General features: G+C 41.8%; 1 protein-coding gene across 1 annotated transcript in view; it reads left to right on the top strand.

Moving 5' to 3' along the window:
* Nucleotides 1-20,497, top strand: part of FCHSD2 (FCH and double SH3 domains 2) — a 3,469,714-nt gene that overhangs the window by 3,080,943 nt on the left and 368,274 nt on the right. The window contains exon 15 of the mRNA XM_044071145.1: nt 6,009-6,143. Coding sequence (XP_043927080.1) covers nt 6,009-6,143 — 135 coding nt within the window. The remainder of the gene's footprint in view (nt 1-6,008; nt 6,144-20,497) is intronic.

Raw genomic sequence — 20,497 nt, 5'->3', positions numbered from 1 at the left:
AATTTGGACCTAAGCATCAATAAAACAAAATAAATTATTATTGACTTCAGAAAGAGCTCTGCCATGCACCTGCCCCTTAAGATCAATGGTGAAGAAGTGGAGAGAGTCCAAACTACAAAGTTCCTGGGGGTACATATATCAGAGGATTTTTCTTGGAATACAATCACATGCCAGCTAATTAAGAAAGTCCAGCAGCGACTACACTTCCTGAGAAGGCTGAGAAAAGCAAAGCTCTCTATGAATGCTATAAATACCTTCTACAGAGGAGCCATCGAGAGCATTATCACCAGCAACTGCACTGTATGGTTCACTAACAGCACAACGGCCAAAAGAAAGAAGCTGCAAAGAATAATAGGAACAGCAGAAAAGATCGTGGGCACTAATCTTCCTACCTTACAGGAGCTCTTTGAAATGAGATATAAAAAGAGGTCCCGCAAAATACTGAGTGACACTTCTCATCCAGCGTATGGTTTGTGCACTAAACTTGCTTCTGGTAGAAGGTTACAGAGTATCCGCTGCAGAACCTCCAGATTCATGAATAGTTTTTATCCAGCTGCAATAAGACTCATTAATGCAGACATAAACAGACATAAATCTGAATATATCAAAACTATAATAGATTGTTATACTCTCGTTCTTTTTTTTCCATACAGTTGTTGTTGTGTCTTTTGGCTTTTCCCAGTTAGGGGTCGCCACAGCAGAACTCCGGTCCGCTAATGATTGGCAGTAGATTTTTACGTGCCGAGTTGCCAGATCTGACGCACAACCTTCAATGAAGGTACGCCCATTCACACATGTCTTCACACAGAAGACGCTTTAGCTGAGAATCGAACAGGACAACGTCTTACTGTGATTCTCTTTATTTATTGCGTTCTAAAGTTAATATATTCTCATTCAAGTGCAATTCCAATCACTTCTTTATGTACATTATCACCCAATATTACCTCTGTGTATAGTGTACTTTTCTTTTCATGTGTTAATCATCTAGTAGTCAGTGTTGCACATGCTTGTACAGTATTTATGTATACTGGATGTCAGCTACCTAGATATTTACTTTTGTACTATAGTTATTGTTTATTCTTTAATACCTCTAATGTCGGTCTTTTTGTGTTTGTTTTCTCCTGTAAAAGAGCTGATACTCAAAAATTTAGTTTGGGTAGCACTAGTGATTCCTAAATGACTAATAAATTTTCTTTAAATCTTTGAAAGGGCAAATATCTCGTTTCAGATCATATGTGAGGCAGATTTTTGGATTTAACCCCACTCCTTCAGCCATAACAAAGTAGATATTAAGCCTAGAACTAGGGTTTGTTTTGCTTATCAGCCCTCCATATTTAACATCAGGGCAATTTTCAGTGGTAGTCTCTCTCTGTCTCATGTGTATAATGAATGCACTTCAGCATGACCATTATGATCATCATAGTGTACTTTTTTGGGGATACTCACAATAACCATCAATAACTGAATAATACAGTCATTGCTGCAGTAGGAGCTTCCACTCGCCTTTTATCCTGTACTGTGCTTTTTGTCATTGGATATTTTTGATCATCGCCTAAGCTGCACCCTAGGGCAGATTTCTGGATAATATGATGCTCATATTGCATGATAAAACAGGCAGAAGATGGAGGGGTTACTGTCCCTTTACAGCTGAGTCTTTAGCTGTATCCTTGTTGTAGAAAGCAGCCTTGTGCCTGGTATGGCAGCATCCGTCTGCTCTTAATGTCTTGCCAGAAGACTGATATTTTCTTTTAGTCAAGTCCCATATGTATAGAATTATGTGTAGCATTAGTATGTGGACATCTATGATTATGGTGAATACCACTTCCCAGCTGTACCTTTTTCCCCATTTTGGCTTTCATGTGCAGTGTGTCCATGAAGATCTGGCCATGGACATGCTACCATACTCATGCATGACAGGTACTGTTAGTACCAGCCGAAGGCTATCTTGATATACAGTAGTTGGGGTTCCACAGGTGACAGTAGTGATATGGCTATTTCCCACTCCCTCATCCTGATTAGACAAAGCAGGGTATTAGAGACTTCATGCTTCCCCCTGGGCCAGCTATATCGCACTCAGTCTGCTGTTTGAACGTATATTACCAGCATCATAATCAGGGCTTTGTCCTCTGTATTAAAGGAGACAGCCAAAGCAGCTAAAATTTTAAGTTGTTATAGTTTTACCATTGTGAAGGTTATAAGAATCATTGCTTTTTGTGTATAATATTTATGAGTCAGTAGTGATGAGTTTAATTTTTTTTGATTAATGATAAGAAAAGACTGTTCCTCACTTGTAACTCATACATGGAAGAAGTAGCAGCCTCTCAAGAGTCTGTTGCACTTAAAGGGGGGACAGTAGGTCTGTGTTGCCTGGCTGTCTATTAGAATATTTGCTTTTTAAGAGATGCTTAGCCAGAATGGCATACAAAGTAGAAGACTGTTTAGAAGTGAATCCTTTGGGATGAGGCAAAAAACAGTGCAGTGTACATAACGGTATGTATACGCTGCAAAGACAAAATAAAAATACATGCAGTTTATTGGTAAAAACAGTGCAGTGTTAAGTGTATATTAGCCGTTGTATGTGATGTCTATTGTAAGACCTCAGCAGTAGTGGCACAGTAGTTAATGCTGCTGCCTCACAAGTACAGCACTTCATTTTTCAGCTGGGGTGCCTTCTCTGAGGAGTCTGCTCTTCCTGCCTGGGTCCAGGAAAGTTTTCACCAAGTACTTTGGTTTCCTCTCATATTAGGTTGGTTCTCTGCTCAGGATAAGCTTATATGCAGCATTCATTGAGTGCTGTAGTAGTTTCTGTCTTCCTGATGATCGTGCATTGGATTAGGCAGCTAACTGGAGAATGAATGAGTGACTTAATGACATTAAAGTATATTTGACTACCCATTCCTGAGAGTTTTGGTATGGTAATGCTAAACTTTATGCAGTGGTTATCACTGCTGCCTCACAACATTTGGCTCTTCATTATAGTTGAGGTGCCTTCCATGCAGAGTTTGCATATCCTCCCTTTGTCCATGTGGATTTTCAGTAGGTGTTTCAATTTTCATCCCACTCTGAACTGGATTAAATGAGGAGTTATCAGAAAATCAATGAGTTGTGAATTGCCATGTTACAGACACACACCCCTGTGTGTGTGTGTGTGTGTGTGTGTGTGTGTGTATATATATATATATATATATATATATATATATATATATATATATATATATATATATATATATGTGTGTGTGTGTGTGTGTATAGATATAAATATATTACACAGTAATACACACACACACACACACACACACATTTGTAGGCATTGGCATCAGCCCCTCCCCCCTCCTTTGGGGTCAGGGTGTCACGTCAACAGTGACCATCAGCTAGAACCAATGTTCATGTCGCTGGGTGGGTTAGCCCTGCTGTGGTCATTATTACATACACACACACACACACACACACAACCAATTTAGTGTGTGCAGTCCACGTACTGCATGTTTTTGCAATGTGGGAGGAAACCAGAGCTCCTGGAGAAAACCCACATGAAGACAGAGGAGGACATTTAGATTCCGCACAGAATGCACCATGTTGCATCACTGTGTGTGTGTGTGTGTGTGTGTGTGTGTGTGTGTGTGTGTGTGTGTGTGTGTCTGTGTGTGTGTGTCTGTGTCTGTACACACAGTGGCAGCTACACTGGATATAAAAAGTGTACACACCCCTGCTGAAATGCTAAGTTGTTATGATATTTAAAAAATGAGACCACAGTAAATCATTTCAAAACTTTTCCCACCTTTAATATGACCTATAATCTGTACAATTCAGATGAAAAACAAACAAATCTGTTAGGGGAAAAATATAAAAAATAAAAAAACATACAATAAGCTGGTTGCATAAGTGCGCACACTCTTAAACTAGTACTTTGTTGAAGCACCTATTTATTTAATTACAGCATTCATTCTTGGGTAGGAGTCCATCAGCATTGCACATCATGACTTGGCAATATTTGCCCACTCTTCCTTGCAAAAGCGCTCCAAATATGTCAGATTGCGAGGACATCTTTAGTACACAGCCCTCTTCAGGTCACCTGACAGATTTTCTATTGGATTTAGGTCTGGGCTGTGGCTGGGCCATTCCAAAATTTTAATTTTCTTCTGGTGAAGCCATTCTTTTGTTGATTTGGATGTATGCTTGGAGTCATTGTCATCTTGAAAGGTGAAATTTCTAGCAGATGCCTGAAGGTTTTGTGCAAAAAGTGACTGGTATTTGGAACCATTCATAATTCCCTCCACCTTGACTAAAGCCCCAGTGCCAGCTGAAGAAAAGCAACCCCAAAGCATGATACTGCCACCACCATGCTTCACCGTGGGGATAGTGTTTGTTTGGTGATGCGGTGTTGTTTTTGCGCCAACCACACCTTTTGGAATTGTGGCCAGAAAGTTCAACCTTGGTCTCGTTAGACCATAACACATTTTCCCACATGCTTTTGCAAGACTTGATGTATTGTTTTGCAAATTTTATCCAGGCCTGTATGTTTTTCTGTGTAAGAAAAGTCTTCAGTCTTGCAACCCTTCCCCATAGTCCACACATATGGAGAATACGGGAGATTGTTGTCACATGTAGTACACAACCAGTACTTGCCAGAAATTCCTGCAACTCCTTCAGTGTTGCTGTAGGTCTTTTGGCAGCCTCCCTGACCAGTTATTGTCTTGTCTTTTCCTCAATTTTGGATGGACGTCCAGTTCTTTGCAATGTCACCACTGTTGTCCCATATTTTCTCCACTTTTTGATGACTGTCTTCATGTGTTCTATGGTATATCCAATGCTGTGGAAATTTTTTTGTACCCTTCTCCTGACTGATACCTTTCAACAATGAGATCCTTTTGATGCTTTGTAAGCTCTTTGCGAACCATGGCTTTTGCTGTAGAAGGCAACTGAGTAAATGTCAGGAAAGTCTTACTAGGACAGCTTGGGGTTAATCAGAGTCTCTTTAATTTATGGCAGGTGTGTACCCAAGATGACTGAATGTTGTAATTAAATCAAAAGGTGCTTCAACAAATTATTAGTTTAAGGGTGTGCACACACAACAAAGTATTAGTTTAAGGGTGTGCACACTTATGCAACCAGCTTATTGTATGTTTTTATTTTTTTTTATTTTTTTTCTCCTAACAGATTTGTTTGATTTTCAATTGAATTGTACAGGTTATAGGTCACATTAAAGGTGGGAAAAGTTTTGAAATGATTTATTGTGGTCTCATTTTTATATCACAAAAATCCTGGCATTTTAACAGGGGCATGTACACTTTTTATATCCACTGTATCTATACACATAATCATACATACAGACATATGTTTGTGTTTATGTACCTGCACACACACACACACACACACACACACTAATCATTTAATTGATTAGGTAGGTAAGCTGGTCTGAAAACTGTTAAAGATGCACAGAGACAGAATACAAAATGACATTCTGCATAGAACAGCAGTGGCTGATAGCAAGCAGAAGAAATTGATAGCACTGTTAAAATAACCATCCTGTCAGATACATGTAGTATGCCTTGAAGAGTTTTCATAAGACATAGCTGCATATAAAGAGATGCAGTGCTTGAAAGACAGCATATTATATCATGAAGTATTTTGAGTTTGAATTGCAAAGATGTTGTGTGCTCGATGAAATTATACAATATACACAAATTCAAGAGCAGAGTTTCATATGTTATTTGCAACTTTCAAATTCATTTTATGGGTTGAAAGTGCTGGTCAGGTGACTGAATTATTTTGTTTTAAAGATTTTTATGGTCATTAAATTGCATGTGTTCCCTTTTGTGAGAACATTTTGGAACACTTAGAGAACAAATTTTGTTTAAAATATGACAAATGAATACTGATACGTAAAAGGATAAAACTGTATGTACTTGTGCAGTAAGTCTTTCATTCATTAGAACTTGCTCAGTGTTTTTATGTTCTTTTAGCTGTGTCAGCAGGCAGTCTTATTCACTGACTTTTTTTCTAAACAGATGCACATTGATCTGGAGAGGGAAGAAGGGGAAGAATTTGAAGATAGCACAGATGTTTTTGATGACAGCAGTTCCAGTCCTTCAGGCACACTTAGAAACTATCCTCTAACCTGCAAGGTTTTGTATTCGTATAAGGTATGTCCTTACTTTATTTTATTTAATTAAAAATTAATAAAAACTGGTAGGTTTTGTACACATATCATTTTCTTTTTATATTATTTTTAATAGCTTGTCATCTTTATTCAAGAAAAAGAATTCTGGAAATGAAACTAGTATTGATTACTGCTAAGAAGTAGAACCCCAAGCAAGCATTTATCTAACACTTTTGTAGGTTGAGGTTCATCCTCGTCAGTATTAGTGTCCCCATTCTCTCCTCTTTTTTGTTCCCGCTTTGATCTGTCTAATGTTCATCGTGCATACAGCTGCAGTCATAACAGATGGGTTCTCCTGCCGTCAGGCGGGTCCTCGAAAGTCTAGGTCCGGGTTGTCGCCGCTTCTTCCCTGACGTCAGAGCGACAGGGTATAAAGGAACCAGCCAACGCCATTTTCTTCAGTCTTTTCTTGCCCGGCGGTGCGAAAGCAGAAGCAGTTCGCCCAGCTCCTGAAATTACGAAAATTTTGAAACGAAGTCTTCTTGAAAGCTATAAACTTTTCTTGCCTCAGACCGATGTCAGACAAAGTTAATAATTGTATTTCATGTGGGAAGCAAATACCGCATAAGGATTTCCATTCCCTCTGTGTACCTTGTTTAGGCCCAGACCACGACATCTCGGTGCTACATTTAACAAACGCACCATTAAGCGTCGGGCGGAGTTTGCCCAGCATTATTTCGGAAAAGCATTTAACTATATTATGTCGTCGGATACTCCGACTCCAGCTCTGTCTAAAAAACGCAAAGATAAGGACCGATACGCGAGGTCCGCGGCCTCTACCGACACCACGTGGTCCGGTTCTCAGCGAGGCGCTTACGCAGCCCCTGACTACCGACGACTCTTCTTTGGTGGTGTCTCCTGTGCCCGAGCCCACACCCTGTCTACAGATACGAAGCCACTCTTGGCGTTGAACCTCAAATGTGGACAGGTCTACCTCCACTCAAGGTGTCTTCAGACCTTCCTCTTCTTTCTCCATCAAGGCTTTCACTAAGTCTAAAGCACCCATGCACTCTAAGAGACAAGCTACACAGGTCTCATCTACAGGCCCCATGCCTAAAACAGATGCTTAAAATGGCCGAGGATTTAATTACTCTTATCAGGGTTCTCAACCCCACCGGACAAAAGGCCCAGAGTGGAGGAAGAATCCCCCTCCTCTGATCAGGGCTGCATTATTTCAGAGCCCTCTGATGATCAGGAACATTCTTACTCCCCTTTTGAAGACTGTGATGCGGAGGAGTCCATTCCTTCTGTATCCCCCCCAGAGGATTACTCATTTGGGGAAACTTTGCATACCTTAAGGGAACACTTCCACTGGGAAGGCCAAGATTACTCAGATTCCAAGAAAAGGCTTAGGGAATTTCTCTTACTACCTCAGCACAGGCCTCTGGCTATACCTCCTGTCTTGGACATCCTAGATGATGTTTACTCGGAGGCCTGCCTTAACCCGGACTCTCTGCCTCCAGCCCCAGTTAAGCCTGACAGGTACTACAGGGTTCCTGACTCACACCAATTTCTATACAAAAGCCATGCTGCTGACCCAGAAACCATCTCACAGGGCCCCAAGGGAGTTAAGGCCTCCACTGCTAAAAATCCATTACCTTCCGAGAGAGATTCCAGATCCTTAGAAAGGTGGGGAAAAAGGTATATACCTCGGCTACCTTAACCATGAGGGCCTTAAACTGTCAGTTCCATATGCTAAAATATCAACAGTTTTTGTTCTCACAATTGAAAAGTAAAATGTCACAACCTGTACAACCAGACTTGAAGGAGTTGCAGGATTTGATGCATAGTGCAGAACAAGTGGGTAAGCATACCTTACAATGTGGTTTTGATGCTCTAGAGGCCTCATGTAGAGCTGCTGTTACGGGATCAGTCATACGTAGACATGCCTGGCTCAAAGAACAAACCTTGCCTGATCATGTCAAAGCTAAATTACTAGATGCCCCTCTTCAAAAGGATGTATTATTTGGTGCTAATGCTGAGGAGGTATTAAGGAAAATGGAGGAAAAGGCTAAATCAATGCAAACTGTGAAAGATTTTCTACAGGTACAACCCCAGTAGAAATTGGCATTCCAAAAATTGGTCCTTTCCAGCCACGGACAGACCCCAAAGAGGCAGATACAGGCGAGGGGCAGAGGACAATCCCAAGGATCGTTTAGAGGCAGACAATGGCAAGCTCCTACACAAAGAGGTGGTGAGGATAACTCACAATCATTCAGAAAGCAAGCCCAATGACTTTCCCTTTTGCATGCCAAGCAAGACTCAAATGGCAGCCCCTAGAGGAAAGCTGGCATTATTTTCAAAAATGGCATATTGTCACAAAAGACAAATGGATCCTGGACATTATAAACAGAGGCTACAGATTCCATTTTCACACCCTTCCAAAAATGAGAGGCATGCCAAACCTGCCACACAATCAAAGGGCAGAGGCACAAAGGCAAATTACAGATCTCATAGACATGAAAGCTATTCAAGAGGTACCTACGAACAAGGTCAAGGTTTTTATTCCAGGCTATTCCTGGTACCAAGGAAGGGAAAAGATTGGAGACCTATATTGGACCTATCCATCCTAAACACATTTCAAATTCAAGATGCTCACTCTACAGCAACTTCTTCCCATGCTGGGCAAGGAGTCTTGGCTGGTAACATTGGACCTCAAGGAGGCATACCTGCATGTCCCAATCAGACAGAATTGCAGAAGGTACCTCAGATTTCTTGCAGGTTCAACCCATTATCAATTCTCTGCATTGCCCTTTGGCTTATCTACTGCACCCAGAGTATTCACGAAATGCCTGGCATCAGTAATTGCCTACTGCAGACTTCAAGGGATACAAATATACCCTTATTTGGACGACTGCCTGATCCAAGCGGACAGCAAGCACATTCTTCTGAAACATCTGGCTTATGTAATATTGTTGTTGAACTCTCTGGTATACACAGTCAACAAAAAGAAATCAAGGCTAATACCCTCTTGGAAGATAATTTTCCTGGGTGCCAACTTGGACACAAACACCCAGATGGCCTACCTCACACCAGAGAAGCAGGGGCAACTAACTCAATACTTCAAAGCACTAGCAAATTGCACCAGGCTGACTGCAAGGAAAATCCTGCAGGCTCTGGGATTCATGGCATCTTGCATCTTACTAATCCCATGTGCAAAGCTGCATATGAGGAAACTTCAATGGTACCTGAAAAACATATGGTCTCAACACAGCCACAGTTTTTTAAACAATACCACCACTAATTCCATGTCTGCAAAAGGAATTTCTGAAACAAACTCAGGTCTTCCATTCAGCAAGCCTCACAAATCAAGTCATCACAACAGATGCCTCGGACTACGCCTGGGGCGACATGACAGATCGGTGCATTCAGGGCAAATGGTCCCAAAAAGAAAAGCACCTTCACATCAATCAAAAGGAAATGCTAGCAGTAATAAATGCTATTATAGCTTTCAAGGACCTTCTGCAACCAGGTCAACTATTGATAAGAACGGACAACACCACAGTTATGTGGTAAATAAACAAACAGGGAGGAACACATTCATACCCCCTATGCAGACTGGCTATGTCACTTTGGAACATGACCATGGACTTACAAATCGAACTGCAAGCACAGTACTTGCCAGGCAAGGAAAACACGCTGGCAGACAACCTAAGCAGAAATATGACAGATCCACACGAATGGAAGTTGCATCCAAAAGTTTTTACAGAAATAATCCAAGCATGGGGAAGGCCAGACATAGATCTCTTTGCCTCCCACAAAAATCACCAATTGACAAAATTCTGCTCAAGGATTTTCCATCCAAAGGCCTGGAGAATGAACGCTCTCTCTTTCAGTTGGACATCAATGACAGTTTATGCCTTCCCACCTCTTCCTCTGCTGCCCAAAGTTCTATTGAAAACCAGAGCAGACAGACCAAAGATGATTCTCATTGCTCCGGACTGGCCAAGACAACACTGGTACCCACTCCTGAGGAGCCTGACCCATTCCCCACTATGGACCCTGCCTCTAATGCCTCTTCTTCTGACTCAGCACAGCTTCAAAACTCTTCACAGCCAGCTAAAAACACTCAATCTAGCCGCATGGAAGATTCCTTAGCATCACAACAGGCCCTACTCTCCAAGGAGGTGCAGGATGTCATTTTGGAGGCCAGAAGGCCATCAACTAGAAAAAAATGGAAACGGTTTTGTGTCTGGAATGAGAAAAAGGGCCAGGATCCTGGAAAACTGAATTTACCTCAAATACTACAGTATTTAGCTGAGCTGCTAAGCAGTGGACTTTCATTCTCCTCCATCAAAATCCATGCCTCAGCCATTTCTGCAGAATACAACACTGATCCACCTTATTCTCTCACCCTCTTAAGACAGTTCCTCAGAGGGGCTAAGAATCTAAGACCCCAAGGAAACAACCAATACCTGCTTGGGATCTCAATTTCATTCTGGAAAAACTGACCTTGCCTCCCTTTGAGCCAGCTGCCTCATCAGATTTGCAATATTTGTCCTGGAAAACAGCTTTCCTTCTGGCTATTACCTCAGCTCGTAGAGTTTCAGAACTACAAGCTCTCATGGCTGTGCAGCCTTTTATCATCTTCCATTAGGACAGAGTTTAACCAACCCGTCCTTTATGCCTAAAGTGGTATCCAGGGTAGCTTTGAATCAGGCCATACACTTACCTACCTTTTATCCTAATCCTCAAAACAAAGGGGAGAGACTACTACATTCCTTGGACATCCACAGACAGCTGCGTTATTATTTGGACAGAACAAAGCCTTTCAGAAAATCAGAGCAACTCTTTGTGTCCTATGCTACAGGAGCTCAAGGGAAGCCAATTTCCAAACAGACAATCTCAAAATGGATAGCCCACTGCATACGCTTTTGTTACTCTTTTCATGGTAAAACTGTACCTGCAGGCATCAGATCTCACTCCACAAGGGCCACAGCTACCTCTGCAGCTTTCCTCAGGGGGGTTCCTACCAAAGATATTTTGGAAGCAGCCACTTGGAGTTCGCATACCTTCTCCAAGCACTACCACCTACCATTATACTCCAAAACTAGAGCAGGCTTTGCCACTGCAGTCTTGCAGGGCATCCTGGCTCCTCCTAGTTCCACCTAGTGCCTACCACCCCTTTCTTAGCTTTGGGATTCTACCCATCTGTTATGACTGCAGCTGTATGCACGGTGAACATAGTACAGTTTTGTACCTACCATAAATGTAGATGTTCGAGTGCTAATACAGCTGCAGTCCAGGTTTCTCTCCCTCCTTCCCCTCTTGGGACAGGCCTATAGGCTAACACATCCTCATACAACCTGATTGGGGTATTCATTTATGATGTATTTGCTTGCAACTACTGTATTTTGATTATATTGCACTGCTTTATTACACAAATTTATGTATTGCCTTCCTTCTGGGGGCACCTGACATCTGGGGCAAGAAAAACTGAAGAAAATGGCGTCGGCTGGTTCCTTTATACCCCTGTTGCTCTGACATCAGGGAAGAAGCGACGACAACCGATGCCGGACCTAGACTTTGGAATTCGGCCGACCGAGGACCCGCCTGACGGCAGGAGAACCCATCTGTTATGACTGCAGCTGTATTAGCACTCGAACATCTGAATTTATGGTAGGTACAAAACTGTACTTTATAGTTTCCTGCTACACTCCTGTTGCATATGCTGCTTTACACATTCACCAGTTTGTTCTGTACTGGAGCAGTATAGAGAACACTACTAGTTAAAAAAGAAGGAAGCAGAGTAAGCTATTGGTAAAGAAAAGATTTGAGCTGAGGGGTTGACGGTGGTCTTATTTAATGGGTGTGTGAAATGTCATTCAGGTGATCGGAAGAGCAGAAACCATTTGACAGATAAGTACTAATGGAAAGATGAAATAGCTTACAACGGAAAAAATACAAATGCACTGAATTAATACATGTTATTTAAGATGAAAGATAAAAGGAGATACTGAAGCTTTACAGATTCCTAAAAGTATCATGGACAAAATGAGTAGACTGTATGGGACTTTATACCATAGGTTCATACTAGGCTATCTGCCCTGGGGCATTTATAAGCCTAGCCCGATTGTGTTTGGCTTACGCCACCCCTTGATTTGAGTATACTGTGCCCTTTTTAAAGTTTAGTTTACTGTGCCTCTGTCTAATAGTGACACAGAAGTAATCCCAGGGACAAACCTACGATCCCCCATCCACTCATCAAGATTCTTCTTGAAGAGAGTCAGTGAGGTGCTCTGCCTAACATGAATTGGAATTCTATTCCAGAGCGAAGGGAGCCTCTGTGTTATGAATCCGTCCCTCCAGCATGTTCTATTTATTTCTGTGCTGAGGTTCAAGTCCCTCAAGCGCGTGGCTCTAAGGGATTTAGATTTACTGAGGTGAAGCGTGTCCATTAATTCTGGGTTGGACATAGCTTTATATGTCAGGCATAGATCGCCTCGAAGTAGACAGTATGCAACTGAGTAGAGCTGGAGTTTTTTAACCAAGCAGCATATGGCATCTGTTTGAGTCCCTTGATCCTCCTGGTGAGGTACTTTTGGGGTCTTTCTGTTTGCTGCAGGTGTCGGGTAAGGTACATCCCAAAGGGGGCATTGTATTCTATGATGGGCCTCATGAGGGATGAATAAAGGGGCACGATTACCTCTCTTGATCTAGATGTGAATAATTTCACGATGAGGTGGGCTATGTAGAAGGTCTTTCTAACCACTTTGGCAATGTGGTTGTCAAAGGAGAGATTGCTATCAACTTGGGTCCCCAGATCCCTAATTACTTTCTTTGTACTTAATGGGTTACCACCTATGTGGTAATTTGTGGGCACATTGTTTTCGCCAAAGGGTATGACTATACACTTTTTGGCATTTAGCTTTAGACCATGGCTCTGGCACCAGTTATCCGTCTCTGCGAGACCTTTTTGAAGGATGTTTGTGTCAGCTGGAGAGTCGATTATGGCGCCCAGTTTGCAGTCATCTGCAAACTTGGTGAGCCATAGTCCTCCCACGTTGGCCTGTACCTCAGAAAAGTAAATACCGAACAAGAGAGGTCCCAGGACAGAACCTTGTGGGACGCCACTTGTGACCGGTTTTGAGTCTGACATGGCTCCAGCAACTCTGACTCTGTGGGTTCTGTCTTTGAGCCAGTTTGCGACCCATCTTGTCACATAGGGATTTATATTTAGGCTGGATAGCTTATCTATGATGCCCGAGTGGGGTATTGTGTCAAATGCCTTTGCGAGGTCCAGATAGGCTGTGTGGACTACCTTCCCTTCATCTATGGCCTTGGTGACTGTTCTGAAGAAGTCGACCAGGTTCAGAAGGCAGGATCTGCCCTTGACGAAGCCATATTGGGTAGGATCTAGTGTCTGTAGGTCCCCAATGTCTTTGTTTATGAGTTCCATGATGATCCTCTCCATAGCCTTGCATACTAGGCTAGTCAGGCTTATGGGGCGATAGTTTACAGGGTCCGCAGTGGTGCCACCTTTGTGGAGTGGGACCACTGTTGCTGTACGCCATTCTTTGGGCACATATCCTGTGGTGAGGCTGAGATTGTACAGCAGTTTTACTTGAGGGATTAGTTCTTCTTGGAGTTCATGTAGGACGCAACCCGGGATGCCATCTGGTCCCTTGGAAGCAGTGTTTTTTGCTTTGGAGAGGGCGGCCTTCACCGGAGCATCAGAGATGTTTGGGAGGCTGCACTCTACCGGGATAGATACTTGCTCTTTTGGGGGAGGTGGAGAAGTTTGCACTGAACCTGTCTGCCAGGATATTGGCAATGTCTGTGGGTTTAGTGTATTTTTGTCGCTTAGAATCAACTCAGAACAAGTCTGGGAGTTGCATCCCAGGTTCCTAACATAACTGAAAAAAGCCTTATGATTGTCTTTAGTGTCCTGTGCAATTTTTCTCTCGAAGCTGGCCTTGGAGGATTTTATGAGGGATCGTAATTTTTTGCTAGGACTGATCAGAGATGCCTTCCCTTTTAGGGATTTTGCTCTATCATGTAGTAGCTTCCTCCTTCTGTTGTACAGTTTATTTATGGCTGGGGTCCACCAGACTAGACACCTGCCTTTGGATGATTGGGTCTTGATTTTGCTTGGGATAGCATGATCCATGCATTCCTGGAGATGTCCGTAGAATGCATTTATATAGGATTCTGCAGTTTGGGCCGTAGTTTCCACTGGCCCTGGGGCCTTGAAGGATTCGACTTCAGTTTTGAGAAGTGTGAAGTTCGCTTTTGAGAAGTTTTTCGCTGTGGTTTTCTGGGCTGGGGGTGGGGTCGGGATGTGAATATCCAGTGAAATTAATTTATGGTCTGATCTTACCAATGAGGGATATACTTCTGGTATGGAGCATAGAGTCCCCATGTTGGTAATGATCAGGTCTAGTATCTTGTGGGAGTGGTGACTAGTTGTTCCATAGCATTTGAGTTTATAAATTCCAGGAACCTTTGGGCTAAGGTGCTGGGGCTTGAGTAATGCTCCCAGTCTATGTTTGGGTAGTTGAAGTCGCCCAGTATAATGGTGTTTGGAGAGATCTTAGTGTTCTCCAATGTTTTCAGGAAAGCTGAGTGGGATTCCTGACTTTGAGAGGGTGGTCTGTAGGATGCTATAAACTGAAAAGCAGTCTTGCCCACTGTCAGTTGCACATGGATGGTCTCCGATACGTGCACTGCCACTAACCTGGAGGTATGGATATCCTTGATAAATATGGAAACTCCCCCTCCTTTTGTGGTTCGGTCTGGGTTTTGGGGCCGAAAAGCATGATATGAGGTATAACCTGGTAGTGCTGGGGTGCTCTCTGGAGCCTTGAACCAGGTTTCTGTCACTGCACAAATATCGATGTTCTCCATACTGAGGAGAGCTTCGAGTGCATGCATCTTGAGGTTAAGACTTCTGGCGTTTAGCAGCATTACCCTTAGTTTCTTGTTCCTTGTGCTGTCTATGGAGGTGGGTTTGACTTTTGAGCCTTGCCTAAAAAAGGCACTATGGGGGTGGCAAGAGCCTTTGCCAATATCCGAAAGCCCAGGGGTGACAGGTGCAAGCCGTCCGTAGCGAAGCAACGTGGCTTGTCGAGCATGTCATCCCAGGCTGACAAACACTGGATCCCCTTTGAATGACACCAAAATTTTAGCCAATTGTTAAAATCGATTATTTTGTCTTTATACTGTGGCATCATTCTAGGTGAGGGTAATACCAGCCTGGGCTACATGATCAGAGAGCTCCTCTATGTCTCTTTTCATGTAGTTGAGGGAGGTACGTCTCAGGTCATTCACGCCAGCATGTACAATGACTGAGCCATATTTGTATTTGCTTTGGAGTGACCTGAGTGCTTGCGTTATGTGGCGGATCCTAGCGCCCGACAGGCAGCTCACTGTGACCTTCTCTTTATTCAGCCTGGTGAGCGGGACGTCAGTGTGTCTGACAATAGAGTCACCTATTACAAGGGTATCAGGTGTGTTATTCAGCCTTAAGGGTTGTGACTGCTTGGCACACTGACTTTGTGTGCTATGTGTTGTACGTGTTTTGTTTTGGGGTAGCGTTTGCATGGATGTCTGCTTTGGAGGTCTCTGTTGCTTAGGTAGATTTTTATGTAGAGCCTCCGAGTATGTTTTTGTGTTTTTATGTGTTTGGTTTGCTGTTGTGGTGGGACTATGTGATACTGGAATTGTGTTGTGTGAGGTTACCTTCTCCTCCTGACTGGTTACACCAGTTTTGAGATGAGAGAGCTCAGCCTCCATTTTGGCTATATGGTTGCATCTCTCTCATATATTTGAACCTGTTTGGAGGAGGAGAGGGTTGTCCGTGTACATGAGACAGTTGTAACATTGCCTCAAAATTCCCAGATTCACCAGCTGGACTGGAGAGGAAACCATGGACATGCTAGAGTAATATAAGGAACTGAATTAAAATGGACCAATAGGGGACAAGGTAACCGTAGAGAGTATAAGAGTAAGTAGTGCTTATGGTTTATTAGTGCTAACTTGTAAGATTAAATAAATAATTGGAGGCTTAGAGATACTGCTTACTGCTTTCTTTAACAAGATTTTGGTGGATTGTGTTTTACTCAAGAAATGAAAGGTTGGATAAATCAGTTCTTTTAACCTGGAAACAAGGTTGAGGGTAGAAAATGCTGATGTTCATCTTAAGAGTTCAGTGCTGCAGTATTACTCTTAATATGTGGGAATTAGCTTCCAGATCTGTCTGACTTCCCCTGGGTGTTAAGTAGTTAGTCTCTTGGTTTCACCCAGGTGACTTCTAGAACATTCAGTAGTCTTGTAAGAATTTTTTTTTCTTACTCTTTGCTTTCAGTTTGTGTTTCTGCATTGTGCTAATTATGCTGCTGCTTTTAAGTTTGCTTTTGTAGTTTACAGAAATAAACAAAGAACTGATGAATTAAGCTCCTCTAAGTAAAACCCAGTTGAGAAGCCACAAAAAAGAGAGAGCAAACACGGCAAAGGGCTAATAAAACTGTTTAATGAAGATGGCGCTTTCACGTCGTAACAGACGCTTCCTCAGACTTTAAATGAAACACAGTAAAAAACAGCATAATTTATATTCTCAATCACTGACAGTCCTATGAACTAATTAATATTTATGACATCATAAAATAGCAGTATATTGTAAAAGACACACACAATAGTATATTTAATATATAAAAAAGTTATTCCAAATCAAATTATTATATGATATACTGTATTAAACACAGTTAAAATGTAACATTCAAAAACATATAATGAAAATACCAAATCAAATTGCAAAAGCATAACTTAAGCTAAGGGTCTAACTAAATAAATTGGCATCGATATCTATAAACTATTAAGACCTATAATTATTAAAACAAAATATTTAGAGACTTAAATCCTTCTATTATATTAGAATAGTTGATAAAACAGAAGGATTTAAGCCTTTTGCAATTTGATTTGGTATTTTCGTGATATGTTTTTGAATGTTAAATTTTAACTGTGTTTATTGCTTAATGGAGGCAAGTACGCCATGAAATGTAGCAGCAATTCAGCAGATACCTCTACAAGGGCAGCTATCTTGGAAGAAATTTAAGAAGACAATGCTGGCCAAAGTTTTAGCCTTTACTTGAAAATGCCAGGAGCCCGATTCTTAATGCTCCTAAGTATTTACTTTTTTGTCCATTTTCTCAGGAAATGTTTAAAAAGCCTGGAAATGAGAAGGATTATAACTTCATAGGTGTATACTAGGGCAGTGACCACTGGGATCTGTATAAGCCTAGTCGTGCATCCCAAATGTGTTCCAAAATATTTTCTTTTTTTTTTTTTTTTGCCTAAGAGGTTATTTTAAGGGGTATATGTAAGCTAGGGTTTGATTTACAGACTGCCTCTATCAATTAGACACATAAGTGCTGGAACTAGGGTGAATTTCTGATTTCCCATCTCCATTGGTCCAGGCTACTCTTGAATAAGGTAGAATTCTGCTTCACATAGATGAGAAGCTTGTTCAAGATTAGGGGGATTCTCCGAGACACATACTTGTCCCATCAACATGTCCTATTTATGTCACTACCAAGGTTTAAGAACTAGATAGAGTAGTTATGATGCTGCTAGTTTTGCAGATGTGCAAAAGGTCCATTTGAGTGGGATTGAAGGATGCCTTGCATGCCAGGCACATATCTCCTCATAACAGTATGTAGGAAACCAAATATAAAGCTAGGACTTTGAGGAGATCTGCATAGGATATGTTGTTTGCACCTTGTATTCTTTTTATGAGGAAACTCTGTGGGCATTCCAGTTGCTCCATGTGCTGATCAGGTGCATACCAAAGGGGACATTATACTCAGTGATGCGTCTGATGAGGGTGAATACAAAGGGATACTGACCTCCTTGTATCTAGACACCATACCCTTGCTTATAAGTTGAGCAACATACAATGATTTCTGTACTACCTTAGACACATGCTAGTCAAAGGCCAGGGTACTGTCCATGTATGTCCCCAAATTCTGACTACTAGGTCCAGTTTTGGGGGGGGGGTGTTATCACTGAGGTTGTTTCCTACTTCCCAAAGTGTACTGATATGCATTTGTTGACACTGAGTTTCAAGCTGTGCCTTTGGCTTCAGTCATTTGTCTGTGTAAGTCCTTCTTGTAGAATGCAAGTGTCTGGGGGGATTCTGTGACTGCTTCTTGTTTGCAGTTATCTACAAACTTGGTAAGCCAGAGGTCTTTGACATTACCTTTGACTTCCAAGAAGTACATTTCAAACAGGAGTGGACCCAGCACAAAACCCTGAGAGACTCTGGTAGTGTCTGGCCTCATTGTGGAGGTGGTCTCCCTATCTTAAGTTCCTGGATCCTAATTGAGAGCCAGCTGACAATCCAGTGCTTAACTTGGGGGGCAGTGCCTAATTTTTGTGAGTTTTTTTTTTACAATGCCCTAGTAGGATATTGTATTAAATACCTTTTGCCCTCATCCGTTGACTTGGTGACATTTTCAAAGAAGTTTGCCACATTGACTAGGGATGATCTTGCTTTGACAAAGATGCAATGTCTGAAGGTTTCCTATGTCATCATTAGTCATATCCATGGTAATTCTTTCATAGCATATGTGACTAGTCAAACCTCTTGGTCTGTAGCTCCCAGGGTCTGTTCATGGACTGTCCTTGTGTAATGGGATGACCATTTCAGTCCTCCATTCCTCCTGTGTGGATGCTATAGTTAAATAGTGATTCCAGAGGTCCAGCTAGGTTGTGCTTCAGGTGATTTAGGAGGCCTCCTGGAATTTTATTGGGGCACATCGATGCAGTATTCTGAGCTTTAGAGAGCACATTTAGGACCTGATCCATAGTGATAGTTGGGTGGGTTATGTTTGATGATATTACGTGGAGGGTGGCAGAATTTTATTTCAATTTGCCTGCCAGCAGATTTGCTATATCTTGGCTCTGTGTTAAGTGGCTTCATTAACAGTCAGTTGTACACACTATTGAGTATCACCTTTGAGGTTTAGACATAGTTAAAGAAAGCTTTGTGGTTGATCTTGGTGTGGGAGGATATCTTTACCTCACAATTGGCTTTAGTGAATTTAATTTGCCCTCTTAGTTGTTTTTTATTAGCCAATGAGAAAGTGTTTTTCTTACTGGGTGCTGCACGTCCTAATTTTAGCAATTACTTTTTTTCCCTTTTGTTGTACAGTCTGTTTATGTTTGGATTCCACCAGGATGGTTTGTTTTGAGTTTGTTTCGGGCATCTTTTGTTAGGCACAGCTATCTCTATGCATCTATTCACATGATTGTATGTTTCTGTGTAAAGTTCTGCATAGGTAGTTGTGTTCTCTGGGTTTGATAGTTTTCCTTAGAGTAGTTCCTAAATGTTACAGGATTTGCTGGAGCCACAGCATTGATTTTTATTTTGAAGGAGAAAGCTTTATGGTTTGACCTTACCAGAAGGGATGCTACACTGGAGGAAGGGGAGTTGCAGAGTTCTGCCATATTTGTCAGTACCATATCCAGTGTGTTTTGCACCCTAGTGGGCATACGGACTAAAACACCCAGGGTGTTTGTGTTTACAAACTCCAGGAATCTCTGGGTCTGGAAGTTTGAGATTGCACAGGATTATCAGTTTATAGAGGGGCAGTTAATGTTCCCTATGAGTATGATATTGGAGTTGAATTATGTGTTCCATTAGGTCAAAGTATGAACTTTGAGTTTTGTGGGTCATAGGAGGTGATCTGTACCTTGGAAGGGTATGATGTAGTACTCTGTCTATCATAATTTAGACATGGAAAAGCTCAGAATGCATCATCCTGTTTGACTAACATTGAGATAGGTTTGTTTTTAATACAGCTCAATGGATCTCCACCTTCAGTTCCTGCCTGTGCAGAAGCTGGTTTAAATGTGTTGAAGGCATTTTATCCTGCACAGCCAAGGTACTCCCTGTGGCTTTAAATCATGTCTTGATAACTGCACAGATTTCTGGATTTTCCAAGACGACAAGAGATTGGAGGGACTCAAGTATTTTTTGTTTAGGCTCCTGGCATTGAGCACTAACACCGTTAGATTCCCTTGTGTTGATTTTGCTAAGTTGGAAGGTTTGTCAGTTTGGCACTGCCTAAAAAGACACTGTTGGGGAGGACAGTGTTTTAGCTGATATTTGAAAGCCTAGTGGTGACAGGTGCAGACCATCCTTTGCAAAGCAACGTGATCTGTTGAAACCATATTTTGTCATGCTGACAAATATTTTTACCCCCTTTGAATGAAAACAGAAGCAAAGCCAATTGCTAAAGTCAGTCATTATCCAGATTGTGAATCAATTTTCCCTCACTTCTTCTTAATTAGAGTATAAACATTACCACCAAATGTGGCCATTTTATAGAAAGTTAG

The sequence above is a fragment of the Protopterus annectens genome, chromosome 5.part0 (genome assembly GCF_019279795.1).
Source record: "Protopterus annectens isolate FY-2018-M chromosome 5.part0, PAN1.0, whole genome shotgun sequence".
NCBI classification, from domain to species: Eukaryota; Metazoa; Chordata; order Ceratodontiformes; family Protopteridae; genus Protopterus; species Protopterus annectens.
The sequence above is the reverse complement of the archived record's forward strand: the minus strand, read 5'-3'. Positions and strand labels throughout refer to the sequence as shown.